The sequence below is a fragment of the Athene cunicularia genome, assembly GCF_003259725.1.
Source record: "Athene cunicularia isolate RWA chromosome 28 unlocalized genomic scaffold, athCun1 chr28_part2, whole genome shotgun sequence".
NCBI classification, from domain to species: Eukaryota; Metazoa; Chordata; class Aves; order Strigiformes; family Strigidae; genus Athene; species Athene cunicularia.
In genome coordinates this window covers 240,796-259,454 of record NW_020799140.1, presented here as the reverse complement: position 1 = coordinate 259,454, position 18,659 = coordinate 240,796, and the positions used below count along the sequence as shown (strand labels likewise).

General features: G+C 52.4%; 1 protein-coding gene and 1 long non-coding RNA gene across 2 annotated transcripts; one reads left to right on the top strand and one right to left on the bottom strand.

Annotated features, from left to right (window-relative positions):
- Positions 1–714: 714 nt before the first annotated feature.
- On the top strand, positions 715–17,096 carry LOC113489471 (excitatory amino acid transporter 5-like). Its single transcript, XM_026865191.1, has 11 exons — positions 715–1,014; positions 3,134–3,213; positions 4,724–4,936; positions 5,793–5,835; positions 6,541–6,763; positions 9,698–9,797; positions 9,999–10,232; positions 11,745–11,939; positions 12,542–12,676; positions 14,658–14,757; positions 14,868–17,096. Exons 1-11 carry the CDS (start codon positions 832–834, stop codon positions 15,003–15,005), a joined length of 1,644 nt encoding a protein of 547 aa, XP_026720992.1. The 5' UTR covers positions 715–831; the 3' UTR covers positions 15,006–17,096.
- LOC113489475 lies at positions 10,777–17,581 on the bottom strand. The gene is made up of 3 exons (XR_003400044.1): positions 17,482–17,581; positions 13,888–13,898; positions 10,777–10,787 (listed from the first exon to the last, which is right to left on the bottom strand). It is a non-coding gene; the product is annotated as an uncharacterized LOC113489475 (long non-coding RNA).
- Positions 17,582–18,659: the final 1,078 nt, after the last annotated feature.

Below are 18,659 nucleotides of genomic sequence, written 5' to 3'. Positions count from 1 at the left end.
GGGTGTTAAACTCTGGGCCAGAGAGGTTTTAATTTGGAGAAGTTTTAGTATTTCTCCATTCCCAGAACATCCTCAGGCTGGGATTAGCGCTGTATCCCCAAACCCCCACACCCCATCCTTTAGCTGCCTTCGGCACTGCTCTCCTGCCCCAGTGAGACTCTTGGCCTGAGTCAGAATCCAACTGGACACAGAAATACCCTGAACTATTGTGGGCAGCACTGGTTACTGACCAGGCGTCCCAGCAGCGTCCCATGGCCTTGGGGCAGCTTCCCTGCAGAGCTGCTCTGTTGGGGTAGATATTCCTGTGGGTCCAGTCAGCACCATCCCTCGGTGCCTCGGACCCACACTCTGTGCAAATCGACACAGGAAATTTTTCGATTAAGCAGGAAACATTCTTCCTTTGCAAGCTTGGCCCTCATGAAGCCCTTTCGGACACAGGGTAGGAGGGGGGCATGCTCACAGCCGGTGGCAGCCTGTGGTGGCAGGACGTCGATCCTTTTGGATCAGGACCCGTGTGTCAGGAAGGGAGTTCTGGGGCTGAACCCCTGCTCTCAGCCTGCAGCATGCGGCCCCGGTCCCGGGGGTGGAGGGTTCACCTGGGAGAGTTCAGCACCAGCACTGGCGGGATGCCAAGCCCGGATTAACCAGCTGAAGACGTCACTTTCCATTATGGGAAAGGCTCCCGAACAGTCCTGAAGCTTTTGGTGCTGGGGACTAGCCACCAGTGCGCGGGGCTCCTGGCACAGGGCAGGGACCCATCAGCGCGGCGGCGCCCGGGGTGATGAGCGAGGCTGGGAGCTGCTCCGGGGGGCATCGCCTGGGTGGCTGAGGATGGCCATGTGGGAGTGGGGTGGGAGAGCTTCCCTGGGCTCCCTGTCCACGACCTTCCTGCGCGTCTGGAAGTGGGTACGAGCTTTCTGGTGTAAGAATGGCCTCCTGACCCTGTCGATGCTGTCGGTTGCCACCGGGTGCCTCCTGGGATTCCTGCTGCGGGTGCTGGAGCTGACGGAGCTGGTAAGCCTGGCTGGGACAGGGATGGGAGCAAGGGGGATGGCGAGGGGCGGTCGGGGCAACCAGCCCAGGGGGCTGGCAAGACATCACCAGCAAGGGCCCCAGACAGCCCCAAAGGCAAAGGCTCCTGCCTAAGAAAACCAGCGCTCAGGGGCAGGTTTCTCCCCATCACCAAAAAGCTGCCGGACAAATCCTGCTTCCCTCCACTGGGAGAGGGGGGCTCGGGGACAGACCCTGTGGGGCTGCAGGAGACTCCAGGTGGGATGAGGATGGGAAGGGGGGAATGGAAGCTCAGCTGCGGGATGCTGAGTACCAGGCTCCCACCAACACAAACGGCAGCGTGGGGCGCTGAGGGGTGAGCTCCTGCTATTACTCTACTCAAGGGCTGTGCAATGTCAAAGCACATTTCCACGCTCTGGAGCAAATAAATATGGAACTGGTGGAGAGCCTGGGGTGTTTCTAGGGGTAACCTTCCCCCAAGGACCTTTGGAGACAGACACATTGGAGAAAAGGCACCTCAAAGGTGTGTTCTCTCAGTGCTTGTGCAGTTAAATGTCACCGTGCTAAAATCCACGTGGCTTTAATGACATCGGGTGTCTTGGCTGCGGCTCAGCCCTGATCTTCAGCTGGGCTGCAGGGGGGATGCTGCTTCAGGGGAGGCTCAGCTGGTGCTGGAATATGTCACCCGCTAGGATTTACCAAAGTCTTGTCACTTCAATTACGCCCTCCAGCATCACCACCCGCAGCGGGGATGATCTTGTTACTTAACCGAAGGCGGGCGTAATCTCCCTGCGCCTGGTGCATGTGCCTGTGAGAGCGCAGCAGCCGCCCACACCAGGCTCGAGGCCGGCAGAGCCAGGGGACTCCTGCCCCTCGTCCTGCCACGTGCCGAGTTCATCCATCCTCTGCGCCAGTCCCGCCCTGCCGTCACCACAGCCCTGCGCATCGTCCCCAGCAGCCGCTTCTCCCCATCGGAGACTTCTGTCCCAGAATCTGTGCCGTGGATGAGGCGCTGGGAAAGCAGCCAGTCCCTGCTTTCCTTCCCGTGATGCAAAATTGTCACAAAGCTGAGAAACCCGCTGACAAAAGAGAGGCTGTTCAAACCTGCCCTTGCTCCTTGCAGCCAGCTGGACCCATCACAGCAGAGCTCCCTGGGAAACCAGCCACACTTAGGCCACACGGGGGGGGTAGCACAGGGACGGCAGTGTGGAGCACTTCATTTGCCTCGGCATCCCTCGAAGTCCAGTGGGGTTGGCTACTCTGGAGTAACCAAAAGCACCTGCTTTGGCCTGGGGCCATCGCAGGTCCATCTTGACACCTTGACAGAGGACAGGGAGGGAGGGAGGGAAGGTGGATGGAGGGATGGAGGGATGGAGGGATGGATGGATGGAGGCATGGATGGATGGATGGATGGATGGAGGGATGGATGGAGGGATGGATGGAGGGATGGATGCTGGCCAAGTGGCTGCTGGTCTCACAGACCCCCTCACTCTTTCCCCGGTCATGGCTGTGGGATCCAGGCTTTGGGGGACTCTCTCCAGGCAGCCTGTCCCCATGCCTGTGTGAGGAGTGTAGGGGGTAGAGAGATGCCACAGGGTGGAAACCTCCTTTGATGCACCATGAGGCTGCACCACAGATGGTCCAGATACTTGGGCTCTCCCTGAGCTTGTCTTTGCCATTTGCAGCCACAGATATTTCCACCTTTTGCTGCCAGCTGCAGGCTGCGCCCAACACTTCAGAGCACTTTTCGACATGCAGTTGAGCCTCTGCTCCCCAGTAACACGTGTCATGACATTCGGGGCAGAGGGGCCAGGGGGACCATTCCCAAGGGGGTGATGGACCCAAGGACATTTTTGGGAGGGGACCAGCCCAACATGTCTCTCTCTGGTTCACATCTGGGATTCCCATATGACCAGGATTTCCCCTCCCTGACCCAGTTCCTGGTAAGGGACAGCCAGAGGAACAGTGTCTCAGTGCCATACGGAATGGCTTCCTGCTGGGAAGCAACCTCAGAGCTGGGTCTGCTGGAAAAAAAGGCAAATTTATCAGGTTTGAACTCTTAACCCGTGGTCAGCATACACTTCTCAGCTCTCACCTGACACAACGGCTCTGCTCTGTGCAGGAGAAGCAGTACTTTTCCTTTCCTGGAGAGCTCCTCATGAGGATGTTGAAGATGCTGATCCTGCCCTTGATCACCTCCAGGTAAGTCATCATCTTGTGCTTCTAAAGTACCATCTCTCCATCACGCTGAAGCGATCAGCCCACGATCTCCCTTTAAGGAGATCACCCCTAAACTGCCTCAGGTGAGAATCACGCCGGCCCCAGGCAGCCAGCAACCAAGCAGCATCCCCTGCCCTGGTGTCTGTCAAACCCCGGGATTTCCCAGCAGTGGTCTGGGACAAATCCTCACCCGGATTTGGTAGACACCTGCACCCAGGTCAGACACCTGCGCTGGCTGGGCTGTTCCCTTCGGTTTGGGCGCAGCCAGCTGGCGGTGCCAGCACCATCCGTGGGCGGTTGATAATGGGCAGCTGCTTAAACTCAAAGATTTCCTCATTTAGCGGGTTTCGAGGAAGCTCAGGTAGAAACCACAAGCATCCCTCAATGTTGCATCTATGTTTGCAAATCCCACTTTTATCAGCCCCTCCAGATCTAGAAATAGGTGACAGAACTGATGGAGTCACACTCAAGTCTAAGCAAGGTCTTGAAAAGCTTACATGGATTTACATATAAAGGCACCAGGCGCACTCTGGGGACGGATTTGTCCAGGCTGGGGCTCAGCTCAGCATCCCCCACCTTTGCGTTGCTTTTGTGGCCCCTCTGGAGCGTCCCGGGGTCTCTCTCCTCCCGGACATGTGGCTGCTGGAGGGGATCTGTGAGCTGGCCCCCGCCTCAGCCGCCCAACCCTCGGGGACCCCCAAGGATGGCGTTAGCCCTTGCAGCCACGGCCTACACCACGTCCCACGTGGGGGGTTTCAGGCCACTGCCCGGCACCGTGGGCAGGCCCAGCCAGGGCTCCGCAGGGCCCTGGAGCTCTGAATGTCAGTGGCCAGGAGCTCAGTGTGGGCACCCTGCAGCCCCTAAATGCTCCCATTTGCCCCCAGTGCTGGCACCACTGCTGGCCAGCTCTTCCTCCTCGTGCAGCCTGTAATGCCCTCTCTATTTTTAGTCCAGTTTTGTTTAAAAGTAGCTTATGGGCTACTTCTTAAGAAAGCTTACATGTACATTAAGTCTGAAGCAGCATCTCTCTCCCTGGGGGAGTGGGGTCCATCCCCACCAGGATTTTATAAACCTTGCTAATACCTTTCTTTACCGTTCAGAGTGGCATGCAGCGCCAGCACAGGGCACTAGATATTTAAGAGAACATCACCAAAAAAAAAAAAAAATCAGCGTTAGTTATTCACCACCAAAATACACTAAGAATATTTACTTCATATTCCTCGGAGAAAACAGAAAACATGGCCTGACCTTGAAAAGGTTCTCAGAGCGGGGTGTCCTGCCCTGCACAGCTCAGCCTGGGTTGCCACAAGTCTGTCCTGGGTGTGAGATCCTGTGGACACAGGCACACGGATGTGCAAGAGCTCGGTGATGCCCTTAAGCGTCAGTTAAAAAAAAAATCTACAGAAACTTCTCCCACCTTGGAGATTTTGCCTATCAGATGCACCTTTGCCGTTTCGGGTGCAGATGCTGACCACAATCTTTTCTGCTGCAGCCTTATGTCCGGGCTGGCCACCATGGACTCCAAGGCCTGTGGGAAGATGGGTGTGATCACCCTCACCTACTACCTTTGGACAACATTCATGGCAGTGACTGTTGGCATCATCCTCGTGGTCAGCATCCACCCCGGCGCAGCTGCCCAGAAGGACAACTACTCTGGGGGTAAAGTGGTGCTCAGCTCCGCGGATGCGTTACTGGATTTAATCAGGTACGTCACAGGATGTCAGGAGGAGCCGAGTTCATGGCGGCAGTTCAGACAAGACCTTCCCACTTCCTTCTCAGGAGGTATTGACATCTCAAGGGAAACCAGAACCGCTGGCCACGCTGACTAGGCACCAGCACGCTTGAGCCCATCAACACGGGGCTCGTTTCTCCTCACACGTGGCTCTGGCCACTGTCACCCCCGCTGCTCCACCAGCAAAGAGGGGTGCAGCCGCAGAGAACAGGAGATTGTTTTGGCTGAGCCAGCGCTGAGGGGTCTGGGGGAGTTGGGAACGGTCAGGGGGAGGGTCATGGTTGGGCTGGAGGAGCTGCGAGGGATTTTCCAATGCAGATGATTCCATGAAATTCCCTGCAGAGCTCAGCGGTTTTCCCTCTGCAGCCCCAGCTGTGACGTGCCAAGCTCTGTGGCTCCTTGGGCTTTGCAAGGCAAAAATGAGAAGTTGGCCCAGGGCTGGGTTAAAGCCGTGGACAAGGGTGAACCGGGGAGGGGGCGCAGCGCTGCCCCAGGGAGGATCTCCATTTCTGGAGGTGCTCCATCAACTGGACAATGCTGCGAGCATCCTGCTCCAGCTCTGCAGGTGGTCCTGCTCTGAGCAGGGGACTGAAGCGGCAGGTTTACACCCCACCTCCGGCCTTCTCCGAGTCCAGTTTGTGGGGGCTCAGAGTCCAGCTCTTTGTTCACCTTGCAGCCTGCCTCCGCCCTCAGCTTGCACACAGGACGCTGAGCTGGTGCTGGCTGTATCGGTACTTCTCTTGGCCTCACGCCCGCCAGAGGTGCTGCCCAGGTTGTTCCCTGTGTTCTCGTGACACACTTTAACCCCTGCACAACTGCTCTCTTACAGAAACATGTTCCCTTCTAACCTGATCGAAGCTTCGTTCCAGCAGGTGAGCTCGCCCGGCTCCACCGCCGCAGGTGGTGGGGATGGTGCCTCCCAGTTGCCTCCTGCTCACCCCAGGGCAGGCACCCAAACGTGGGAGGGTGCTGGTGGGGGCACAGACTCACAGGGATGCCCCTGCCTGCCCTCTGCCTGGGGGGGCTCCCGTACAAGCAGCACAGCATCTCCTCCCTTGGCCCCCGCGCTTGTACAGCGGCTTCTCCGCCCCTGGGGCTGGGGGCAGAGCGGCGGGCAGGCAGCAGGCACGGGGAGGGAATGCATGAAGTAAAGCGTGGGGTGGGCGAAGGGGAAGGACCAAGGAGGGGCCAGGTAGGGTGAAGGGAAAATGAGCAAACTCATGGTATTGGGAAAACATCTGCAAAGCCCCCAGAAGGAGGGATGGGGGTGAAGGGGCCTCTTCGTGGGGACCATGACGCTACCCAGTGCTGCACTGGGATCCTGCAGGGACCTGACCCGCAGAGGCCAGGGGTGCAGCCCTGCCCGAGGCTGGCTGTGCTGAGGGCTGCAGGAACGACCACACTTCCCCCTGCCCATTTCCTGCATCTCTTATTTTCACCAGCCTTTTTCTACCCGAAAACCAAACTCTGAGCCTCCAGCACCACCTGGCCCAAGGAGGACTTTGCCTCTGTGTTCAGAGCAGGAAGGAGTTTGTTGCCAGCAGGACATTAACCTCACTGCTTTGCTTCTGTTCCAGTATCGAACTGTTCTCGTTCCGGTGGTGAAGTCTCCCACCTTTCCAAAGATCCCAGGAAAATCTCTGAGTTTTATTTACTTTGCACCCGACGATGAAAACCCTGAAATTCATCGGCCTGTGTTCCTCGAGCTGACGCCCTCACCCGAGATGACCTACAGGACGCTGCCCGGGACCAGTAATGAGATGAACGTCTTGGGAATTGTCATCTTCTCAGCAACGATAGGTACCTGCTCAGCAGAGCGGGGCTCCATGCCGTGCCCTGACCCATCGCAAGGCTGTTCAGCGGCCGTTGCAACCCAGGGTGGTGTAAATGAAGGAAGGGATGCTCAGAGGGATGAGATTATTTTAGCTCTAGCTGCCCAAGTCCCTGGGGAACCAGGCACGGAGCTTATACCAACACCTTTGTCAGCACCATCCATAATCGAGCTCAAAAAAGGGGTGAAGCACCAAGGAGACTGTTTCCTTCCCAGGTTCTCCGTATGAGCCAAGCACAGGCTCTGAGGGGTTTCAAATTGTCGCCTAAGCTGAAGGGGCCTTTTTGTGAAGTCTGCCGAGGTGAGCTGTGACTTTTGCAGAGGCTACCTGGGAGAGAGGTTGTTACAAATGGTCTGAACCCCTCACCCTGGCAGTGTTCAAACTCCCTGGGCAGGCATTAAGTGAGAGGTGGTCAGATTTAATTCCTGTCACAAATTTATGGAAATCTGTACCAGGGCTTTCTGAAGGTAAGAAAGTTTCCTGCGCTGAACAGCTTGTGACCTCATGCGGACAAGGCGCTCGGCAGCAATTTCAGGAAGGACAAAGGAGCCGAGGTTGGAAGGAGAGAACATGCAGGGATAGGGAGGAAGAAGGCTGAAAGGGGAGAAAGTCAAGGGAAGGAGGAATTTGGATCTGACTCAGAGCGTAGACAGGACACTGGGTGCATGGCTGAGGGAGGGAGGGAGGAATCAGGAGGGAAGAGAGTAGGAGGTGATGCGATGAGCATGGGGGCAGGATTACGTGAAGATTAAGAGGCGAGGGCAAGAAGCTTGAACTTAGTGTATAAGGAACTAAAGAGCCAATTAGAGGATTTGAAGGGTGGAAGACTGCCCTTAGAGCCAGGGGAGAGCGACCAGTTTTAAAGGCTACGATACAGCGAGGAGATGGCCACAGTGCGACTGGGCAGACACTGACCCGCTCACAGATCCTCAAGGACAAAAGAGATGCCTCTGGCAGTCTCCCATCCCAGCAGCCAACAGCATCTGCAGACCAGACGCTCAGGGAACGTGTCAAACTCCTGCTCACAGGACGCGTGCCCTCCTCCAGCCCAGCCAGGAGAAGCCGCTTTTCTCTTCTGAGATTACCAGCCCAGCACTCGGCAGTGTGGGAGTGAGGATCAGCCCCGGGCTAGGACACAGCAGGAGATCACCTGAGCCAGCCCGGCCACCCAGGTGCGCTCTCTGGGTTTTGCACGGCCTGGATGAGAGCTCCACAAAGCCACAGACCAACAGATCATCACCTGCACGGGGACAGGCAGCCTGGAAAAGGGCATTCACGGATCCGCGGGAAGGTTCACCTGTGAGGAGGGGTTGAATTAGTGGGGTTTGCCTGGCAGAAAACAGGAGGGGGACAAGGAAGGCAGCACAGCTCTGTGCCATGGGAGACGGGGATCAGCTCCTCCTTGCAGCAAGGCGGGGGAAGCCAGGTGGGGCTGGTTGAGATCTCAGCAAAGGGAATTTGTGTCCAATGCCAACAGACGGTTTGTGGGACTGAGACCAAGGCATCTCTGCTGTGGACGGTAACCCCACACAGCTACCCCAGCTCCAGCGATCTCCTCACTGACACCGAGCATCTCCAGTCATCGCTGCTGCTTTTTAAATCCAGAAAAGGGCACGTGAAGCGAGCTGTCCATTTGCTAGGGCCATCTTCTCCAAACCAGCTGTCTGAAGAACCTGCAGAGAAATGGGATTTCTTTCAACCAGCTGTTACAGCCACCAAATATTGGAGAAGTAGCAACAGAGCTGAGATTTAAATGTGTCAAACCTTGTCTCATTTCTGAAAGTCCTGGCAAAGACGACCCTAACTCATCTCTCTTCTGAGCAAGCCAAGAGACCCAACTACCCGTCAAGGATCCTCAGCCCTGAAGACTGAAGAGCGGTGAGAGGGACGAGACAAGATCCTGACTGTATTCTTCTTTTCCAGGCTAAAGCAGACACTTACACAGTGCTTCAGAAGTCATTTCAGCTAACGGCTCCACGCAGAAAGTACGTGCACCAGGCTGGAGACTGCCTGGGCAAATACTCACAGACTCATTTTGCTTCTGCCCAGTGGGAAATCCCCTCACCAGTGAAAGCAACGGGATTTAGCACTGGCCAATTCTGCGCTGGCAGACCAGAAGCACCACAATCCCTCCAACCACTCCTGTCTTTCTGCTCTAGTATTCCCTCAGCAGAAAATTAGACTGAAATTCGGTTAATACAACAGCATCAAAAAAACCAGAATTAAGACACGAGGCTTAACGCCTGTATCTAAGCAACTCAAACCCTTCCTGACGTATTACTGCATGGCAGCGTGTTGTCACCGCCGCGGTGCAGCCTGTGAGTCACCAGCAAAACCATCCGCATGGAACAGCTGGTCGGGGGCCAGCACAGCCCGTCCCACGAGGGAACCGAGATCTGCCGCCACCCCCGGGATGGGCTGTCGGGGCACCTCTGAGGAAGCTCACCTGAGCGGCAGATGTGGCGCGTGGCTCTTCTCACTCCCGAGCAAGGGCAGGGACTCGCCTTGTCACCGCACCCCTCAGCTATGTATAACCCCACTGAGCTCAGTCCTTTGAAAAAATCGGGTTTTATTTCTGGAGCTACATTATTCTGGTATGACCAAACAGCAAAAAGACACCTTATCCACCTCAAGCAGTGGCTCTTCCGTTACTGAGTAGCAATGATCAGTTATCTGTGCGAGGTTTAGTCCGAATCCTGGGTTTGGGGGAGTTTTTGGAGAAGCCCAGGTGCTTGTGTTTGCTCGGAGCAGAGAATTACCACGACCCGTAAGAGCACGTGGAAATCTGCATTAAGTCTGCCCTGCTGTGAGTCTGTGACCACCAGAGCCTCAAGACCCTGGGCAGGACCCGCGCTGCTCCCGCGGTACTACCCAGTAACTAAACCGATGTGCTTGGTTGCAGGACTGCTCCTGGGGAAAATGGGGGAGCGAGGAACACCCCTGGTTAACGTCTGCCAGTGTCTGAATGAAGCAGTTATGAAAATTGTCTCAATGGCAGTATGGTAAATCTGTTTTTGATTGAATCAGTTCTTGTCTTACTTGCTATCTGATGGATAATGCCAGTCACACAAGTATCTATTGCGAGCCCCTGGATGTATTTTTGTCTGACTACCACACAGAACCAAACACCCCAATAACTGTCGCGTAGCGCTTCAGGGTTTGCTGCATCCTCATAAACATTCTTCTGTCCTTATTCTGTGCAGGTACTTCCCCTTTGGCATTGTATTTCTCATTGCTGGAAAGATCCTGGAGATGGAAGATCCATCAGTTATAGGACAGAAGTTGGGACTATATTCCATTACAGTGGTGACAGGGCTAGTCATCCACGGACTCGTCCTCTTACCTCTGCTTTTTGTGCTCATCACCAAGAAGAACCCCTTCACTTTCATTCAGGGGATACTGCAAGCCTTGCTGATCGCCTTAGCTACATCGTCCAGGTATGAAAACGTGGCTGAAATATGCCGATACAGCCGAGAAGGCACCTGGCTCAGTCGAGGGAGACATGCCTGCGGGCACAGCCGGGCAAGCTGCGGGAGAACAGTTATAATTCAGACACAGAAAAATTATGTTCCGGCACTATTTGAAAGGAAATCGCTTCCAGTTTTAGTGGGAAGCAGGATGTTTGGCACTGCCCTGGTACTCGGGGGAAGAGTCTCAGTGCATCTTCAGACCCGGCCAGCTGGCAGTGCTCCTCCACTCGCCTGCTCCGGGGGCTTTCCCAGAGCAAAGCAGCAAGGGTTGTCTCGCCGTCTGCTGCTTTACATTGCTGCAGTCAGTTTTCCTTCGAAGAATTCAGAATAGGGCTGTTGCAGGTGCTTTATAAAACAGTGTGGAGCCACGACCCTGGGTTTTAATTGCAAACATCAAAAGCTCTTCTGAATACTTTACTGAAAATCTTAACGCCGGTGTATCCGAGGCTCTTCCAAAGGAAAGCGTTGTCTGCTTTGATAAGACTTTATAATTTTAGATTATTTGAATCGATTTTATTTTCACTGAAAAGCATTCTTTATAACAACAAATAAACTTTATATTAGAAACTACCACCCTTTCTAGAAGACACACAAATTAAAACATTTTCTTAGAAAACATATGACTATAGGCAAAGGGCTTTCCTGGCTTCCCTGATGTTGCTTCTTCACAAAACCCCAATAAAACCGGCAGCCACTGCTGCAGGTCTCTTGCTACTCTTCAGTACCCGATCCCCTCCTGAACCTGGGTCTCCAGCTCCGGGCCCATCAGGCTTTCCCCCCCCAGCTGGAGAGCTGTGACGCAGAGGACGGCGGGAGCACCCTGCGCCTTGTCCCAGCCAGGGGCTGGGGGCCGCCGCGCTGGGCGCTGCGCCCGACTCCTCTCAGGAAAGCAGCCCCTGCCTCCACCTGCCTATCGCAATCCCACCGACTTCTTTTCCACGCTCGCCTCCTTCTTCCACTCAGCCTTCTTCCTCCACGTCCTCGTCCCGACTCCCGTGCGACAGCTCCTCCGTGCTAGACAGAAACAAGAGAGAAAGGTCAGCGGGTGCAAGCGAAGCCGCTGCTCCTCGGGCGTGTGGCAGGGAGGAGACAGCGAGGGACAACGGGGTGTGCTGGACCCCGGCACAGCCCCCGCTGGAGGATGCTGCTCTGTACCAGCCAGCGCTTGGGGGGTGCAGGATCAACGTGAGGACCAGGGAGGCACAACAAAGCTGTGAGCATCTCACGGAGCCGTCCGTAGAGAGCAGTCCATCCTGCAGCCAGCAGCTGACTACTTGTCTAATTCTGGGTATTTCCCAGGCAGTTCGAGTTGAATAAACAGCAGTTTGTATGATACTGCTGCCGCGTTTACCCCCAAGGAGGACTTGTACACCATTACGCTGATTCCCAGTTATAAAGTTCAACGCAAAAAATAGAGAAAATTACTGATTTTTTTTTTTTTTTTTTTTTTTTTTTTTTTTTTTTTTTTTTGTTCTGCAGCTCAGCAACCTTGCCCATCACTCTGAAGTGTCTCCTGGAAAACAACGGAATAGACAAACGCGTGGCACGATTCGTCCTCCCTGTTGGCGCCACCATCAACATGGATGGCACGGCCCTGTACGAAGCAGTCGCGGCTATTTTTATTGCCCAAGTAAATGACTATGACTTAGATCTGGGACAAATTATAACGATAAGGTAAATACTCCTTTGTAGAAGCTTTGTCATTTCTCTCTATTCATATTTACCGACATCAGAACAACCTCTCACGCTTCCCCCATTTGGCAGAGATCTTGCTACCGCACAGAGTGAACTCTGCTGGAAACCTGAGGAGCGGGGAGAGGCGCAGCATGTGCCAGCCCCCCGCCCTGGCCGCCAGGGAAGGCTTGGGCTCCGCACCCACAGAATTTGCTGCAGAATCAAAGACTCTGCCTGTAGATAAAAGCCGGACTGCACGGCTAGCACAGCTCAACACCCACAGCACGGACGAATTATCTTAGCACAGAAGGGGCTGTGCAGGTGTAATTTACTCCAGGAATGGAATATCCTCATCTTATAAGCAGGGAAATAAAGCACCCATTAGATAAAAGTCAGGGCAGTTGCCAATGTTTATGCGGGAGCTACCTACACTGGACGGCAGAGGGGCGTTGCGTAAGCACAAAGCCAAGAGCTTGGCCACCGTGTGCACAGCAGGGATTTCCTTACAGCAATAACTTACTCTGCCACGCAAACACGCTTGTTTGTTTGTTTTTTTTAAAAAAAACCCCACAAAATAATTGCCAGCCACCTTGTCTTTGCAGCATAACAGCAACAGCAGCAAGCGTCGGGGCAGCTGGGATCCCCCAGTCTGGGCTCGTTACCATGGTCATCGTGCTAACTTCTGTCGGGCTGCCGACCGACGACATCACACTCATCATCGCAGTCGACTGGGCTCTGTGAGTATTTCCCAGACGCAGCGTTACAGGCGTTGGTGCCAATCCACGGCGCTGTATTGGGAACAGCTTCCACCGGGGCAAATACAGACTAAGGGGTCACAGAACAAGACCAGGAGCCAAGCGTTAGATACTTCACTTTCTGATTATTTTCTTGAAGCAGCCCATGATAACTACAGGCAGACACTCTCCTAAAGGAGTGTTTGACTCGAGGTGTTTCTGTTCCGAGGTGTCCATCGCTGCTAGCGCCTCACTAAGGGCTGTTTGTGGAAGAAGCGGTGATGATTTTCAGCCACCCTCTCATGACCAGCCTGGTCTTTTACCTGTATTCCTATCACGTCTTTCTTGGAGGTCCCAAATAAATCACAAAATCTTTCTGAAACATACACACTCATACTTTAAAGAGATCAAACAGATGCTAGTTTCCTCCACAGTGAGAGGTAGGAAAGGAAAGCAGGGCCATAGGCTTGTCCTCAGAAGCATCACCGAGCAAGGCTGCTGGTTAGCATACTCCCTAGAAACACCTCAAGTCCTACTCTTCTCCAAGCTGTCCACTCTGTGAGCAAAGGATAGAGAGCACAAGAGTCAAAGTGAAGTGGTGGATGGTGCAGTATTTGTTTTGATGGAATATTCTCCCTGGAAGAGGAACGAGGTTGGTAAGGCAGGGTGAAAGGTTATCTGGCTTCATACAAGGAGAAATTAAAATTAGCCAGAAAGATGCTGACAAAAGAGTGACAAAGGGGTTGGAAACATGCAGTTGTTTAGGAAAAAAAAAAGCATAATCTCCAGGAAAAAAGAAAAATCAGTAAGAGAAACCAATAATAAACCATAAACCACTGGTAATTATTTACATGAGCTCATTCAGTTTGCTGTTTCTATTTCCAAACCACGGGCATTTTCGCAATTAAAAAGTAGAAAAGAGAAAGAAATAGATGTCACAGCAAGACAGTAACGAGGTGAAGTACGAGTTGGTTGCACACCAAATCATAGCAGAAAATTAGACAGTCACATCTTGAACAGATGCACCAAAAACCCCTCCTGCATTTAATAAGCAGCTTCTCTCCCAAACCCATATGTCACCAGAACTGAGACATCACTGGAGCTTTTAAAAGCACGGATGACATTTTCAAAGGACTGCATCCAACACCGCAAAGTCTATCTTCCAAGGAGACTGTCTTCATCTTGATGGGTGAAGACCAGATTGATCTTGAGACAAAAACTGCTGCTTGGTGACATTTATTGCAGACAAACAGAAGTCAAACACAGGCGGTTTGTGAAATGTGCCATTTGAAAGATAAAAACGAAGCACGTTAGCTAGGTGAAAAATCATAGCGAGGAGATGCTGATTTCTCCATAATTGACACGTGGGTTGCTGATTTGCGCTTCACAGCCACCCCGGACAGGGAGGAAACAGCATCGAGTATTCCGGCTGCTCCTCTCTTTCTTTCACATAAAAGGGAGTTTGACATTTCAGGTGAAACTTGTCAAATCAGAGCACAACGTAAGTCCAGCCTCTGAGCACCGCGGGGTACCCAGAACATCACCTGCCGCAATGCGCCTATGCTCTCTACTGATGTCAGGGATGCAAGAATAAAGAATAAACAAGGAAGGTGCGTGGCTGATGGACAGGATTTGCTCCCCGAGAGGCATCTCAAGGAATCCTATGACTCACTGAGGCAGCTCAGCCCAACACTGGGCAAAACCGCTGCATCGGTTTGGAAAGCAGCAGAGGGGGGTCTATGCACTAAAAAGAGAAACATGACGAGACAAAAGGAGCTCCCCCACCTGCGTGGCTCACAGACACCGCAGGTACCGTTTCCTCTCTGTACTGGCAGGAGCACTGTGCTCTTGTCTCAACTTGCCATTAGCAAAGCCAGTGGCAGAGACCTCGGGGACGGAGGCTGACACGTTTCAGAGGCACAGAAGGCACCAGGCACGTTGGCTGTGGCCACCAGTCGCATCCTCACGGCTTTCTCTCCTCTAGGGACCGATTTCGAACCATGACCAACGTCCTCGGTGATGCTCTGGCTGCTGGCATCGTAGCACACGTCTGTGAGCAAGACTTTGCCCCAAAGCCCCCCACGGTACGTAGAGCTGGGAGAGGGGGCACGCTGCCGGAGATGCAATGACTACCCACAAACACAGCGCACGCGCTCGCTGAAGAAATTAAAATTGTATTTTTTTCTTTTTGCAGCAAGATCCAGTAAGCAACACAGACAAGTTTCCTTCTGTAGAGGCCTCACACCTGCAACTCAAAGCTAACGTGATTGAAATGATTGAAGAGACTTTGTTTGATCAGACAGGAGTTCACTGCAACATCTGTCAGGTGTAGATGTCACCATTCCCACGGCCAGGAAAGGGACCTTGGTGCTAAACACCGACACCGGGAACGCTGTACGTGGATGCTCTGCAAGATAAAGGCCTCACCTGGCACCGAAAGTGGAAGAACCCTCTCTGTCTTCTGAAGACTGTGGGAGTCTCCAGCCAGCACGGCTCGGCCGTTCAGGGGAGGGGAGCCGGCTCCTCCTTGCAACCGAAGCCACAGCTGCGAGCGGCTGCCCTGACCACCTGAAGCAGCCGGGATTTGAAGGCTTTATGCCTCGCATTTTTTCCAAGCCCAGTTCTTTTCAAAGGTCGGGGAGGTGAGAGGGTATTAGAGAACTGGAACTGGACTAAATGAGAAAACAATAGAGATGGGACAAAAATCTGACACCTTAGGCCAGCAGCCCTTATCTGCTGGCCAGGCTGCACTCTATGTTTCTTTTTTTTTTTTTTTTTTTTTTTTTTTTTTTTTTTTTTTCTTTAATTACTGCTTTTTTTATTACTAAGTTCTCATCTAAAAACTAAGATTAAGCAATTTTTTGTCTAGAGCTCAAAATCCAAGTCAGACATAACTGGATTTTCCAGCCACTACACCAAGACAGGACAGGTGGCTGCAGCGTTCCGCTCACGGACAGCGAGGTTCCTTCTACCCGCAGGGAGGGAAGGACCAGCTGTACTCGTGTCTTTACTCCCTGTTTGACTGCAGTGAAACTAACTGACCAGGTCCAACTGCAACCATGTGGATTCTCCCAGCTAAAGATCTGGCCCAAAGTTCAAGTTCCAATTACAGCCTTAAACCCAGGCTTCCCACGGCAGCCTTCTCCACAAAAGCCTTTTATATACCAATGATGCGTGTCACTGAATTCGTTTCTCTCTCATCTAAATGCAAAATATTTTCTAATTTATTTTCTAATTTAGCAGAAACATTAATTGCACTTTTGCCAAAAGAAAAGCAGAAGTATCATAAACCCGTTTTTGCACAAAAATTTAGTAATCTTCTGGGTAGCTTCAAAAAGCCTTCAAAGAATCAGAAGCGAAGTCAAGGTGAGCTTGAGGTACTGCTGTAACCGCCGGCCTTTCTCACCCTCTGTTCCCAGACCGGAGAGGTTAACACCTTCTTAAACTTAACTGCTCCTGCTGGACAGTAATGTTATTTGCAAAAAGAAAAATCATCACATTTCAGATCAAGAGATCTCTGCGGCGTCCCAGGCCGCCCCCTCCTCTGGTGGTTTATGATCAGCTGGATGTATCACACACAACAGTGCTCAGCACCGCTCTCTGGTGTTTTGGAAACCTAAGGACTGCGGGCTGTCCCTCTATACCCGCGGTAAGCTCGGGCACACAAAACCCCACCGGGATGCTGGTGAAGAGCAGGGAGGCGCCAGGCAGCTCCCAGCTCTGGGGCAGGGACCCGAGCACCGCTGGCTCCTACGCAGCCGTCTGTCCGCAGCAGGGCCCTCCACTCCCCAACCACAAACGGTGAGGTGAACGCTTTGGAGCATGTTGTTCCAAGGGAGCAATTTAAACCAGGGAAGATGAAGAGGACAATTTATCAGGCCTGCTCAGATCCTTGCTTCGTGGTGCCTGAAGCGTCCACAGCCCTTGCTGGGTGCCCAAGGGGAGCCCGGACAACCAGCACCAGAAGCAGCTGAGTCGAACGCTGCTTTGGGGATATCCTCCCCTCTCATTAACGAGCTCTGGACATTACAACACAGAATCTTAATCGAGCAATAAGACAGGACCGAATGTCTACAACAAAGGCTTCTTGGGTCGATGGTGGGGATGCAGGATGAGTCTCCGGGCAACTACTCACATCCCAGGGCTCTGCCTCCCGCAGAGCAGCCAGGTTTTCTCCCCTGCCTCCGAAGGCTGCAGTCCTGCTAGCAACATCTCAAACCAGCACATCCGCAAGCTACTGCAACTGGAAGAACAAACTATTGCTGACAAAACTGCATCTCAGGAATAAATCCAGAGCTGGCGAAGTGAACACAACTCTGCGCAGCTTGCCTCAGGAGTTCCAAGTACTGTGGTTTATCAAGTGCTGGTAACACCTCTTTAGCATCAGCAAGGATGTTGTTCCAATAAGATAAAAAAAAAAAAAGTCACGTCACAGAACCTTATGAGAAATACAGTGAGAGAGAGCTTTAACCACCCAGTGGTCTCAAAACTCGGGTGTGATCTCTTTGTCACTCTAACAGGATAAAACAAGGGAAAAAAGAGAATTCAAATGTTTCTGAAAGTCTCTTTGTGGTCTGGTACAAAGTGAAGCCATCATTATTGATGGGAAAAAGCCAAAGGCAGGAAGGATAATCCATCTTCAGCACTGCAAACGGGCACAGAAGCAGCAGCTTAACACCTTTTAACAGGAAAAATAAATTGTGGAGAGAAGCTTAAGCAGCAGATTTACTGAATGCCCAAGTTAAGTGGCTACTAAGGCATCCGCTGTCTCAGCTGATGTCCCTGGGACGGTACCATCCCAACCCCACCAGGAGGAACATTTACACCAGTCTGCTGCTCAGCAGGGAATGACAGCCTCAATTTGCCAAAACTCTGCAGACAGGCACCTGTTAAACCCCAAAGCGTCAGCACAACTTCACGTACAGAGAGTAAGTGAAAACTTGTCAGTGGCTGGGTGACAAGAGATTTCCAGACAAGATTTCTGGAAGACAAGAAAGCAGCACAGAGTCTGGACAACGTCACTGGGCATCACCTGAAGGAGTTTTATCCTGTCCTGACAATACTGAGGAGTGGCAGGACTGGAGGGAGGCAAGGTGACACACGCTCCAGGCCAGGCAAATCAAGGCGTCTTGCTCAGCAAACTGAAAGCTCCATTCAGCATCAAGAAAGGTCAAATACTAAATCTTACTGATATGCTGCACCCTCACAGTATCTTAGACTGTTTCCCCAAATACCTGTACGAAAAAAAGGTGCCTCTCCGTTCTAGCGAAGAAAACATCCATCATCTTCTGTCGCATCTCCATGCAGCTGGAGACATACAGGCAGCACAAAGCACGTGTACTAAAGACACTGAAATCTGGTGCACGGAACGAACACAAGCTCCAAAAGCCTCAATTTCTTCCTCAGAAATCCTGCTTTTCTTCACAAATATAAATATCTCAACTGACATTGTGATGTCGGTGTTCCCCAGATTATGGCTTGTGTACAAAACTTCCTAATAAAGTTGGAAAGCAACTGGGGAAAGGAACTTGGTTGTTATACAAGTATTATTTCCACTAAAAAAAAAAAAAAAAAATCACATAAAGCTACTTCTGTAAACTAAAATCCCTTTGAGCGATAAGTTACGGGTTCTGCGGTTATTAAACAAAAGAAGTAGAAGCAGCCCTTGGCTTTACGGCACCTCCCAAACACCAGCAGAAAATCCACTTACTCGGCCATACGAGCTTTGGTCAAGGAATGACGTTTCCCCGATGGGGTGAATTTGAGGATGTGACTCCCCATGAACACTCGGGCTCAACGAATTTGCCCCGAACTGGCCCTCCCGCTCCAGGGGAAGCTTTACACAAGAGATGCCAGCTGTTTTCTACAGTCCACGATGAAGTTGCCTTCATCTTAAAGAACAGGCTCCTTCCCGTGCTATTAGATGTCTTCCAGAGCATTAATTATTTTTACACCTCCGAATTTACAGAAGTGATGGGGTTTGATC

What these genes read in the sequence shown, in the direction of transcription:
- LOC113489471 (XM_026865191.1), top strand. Translation starts at nt 832, where the DNA reads ATGGCCATGTGGGAGTGGGGTGGGAGAGCTTCCCTGGGCTCCCTGTCC. An exon ending in CTGCCCTTGATCACCTCCAG is followed by an intron (nt 3,214 to 4,723) that starts GTAAGTCATCAT and finishes TTTCTGCTGCAG; the next exon opens with CCTTATGTCCGGGCTGGCCA. An exon ending in TTGCCCCAAAGCCCCCCACG is followed by an intron (nt 14,758 to 14,867) that starts GTACGTAGAGCT and finishes TTCTTTTTGCAG; the next exon opens with CAAGATCCAGTAAGCAACAC.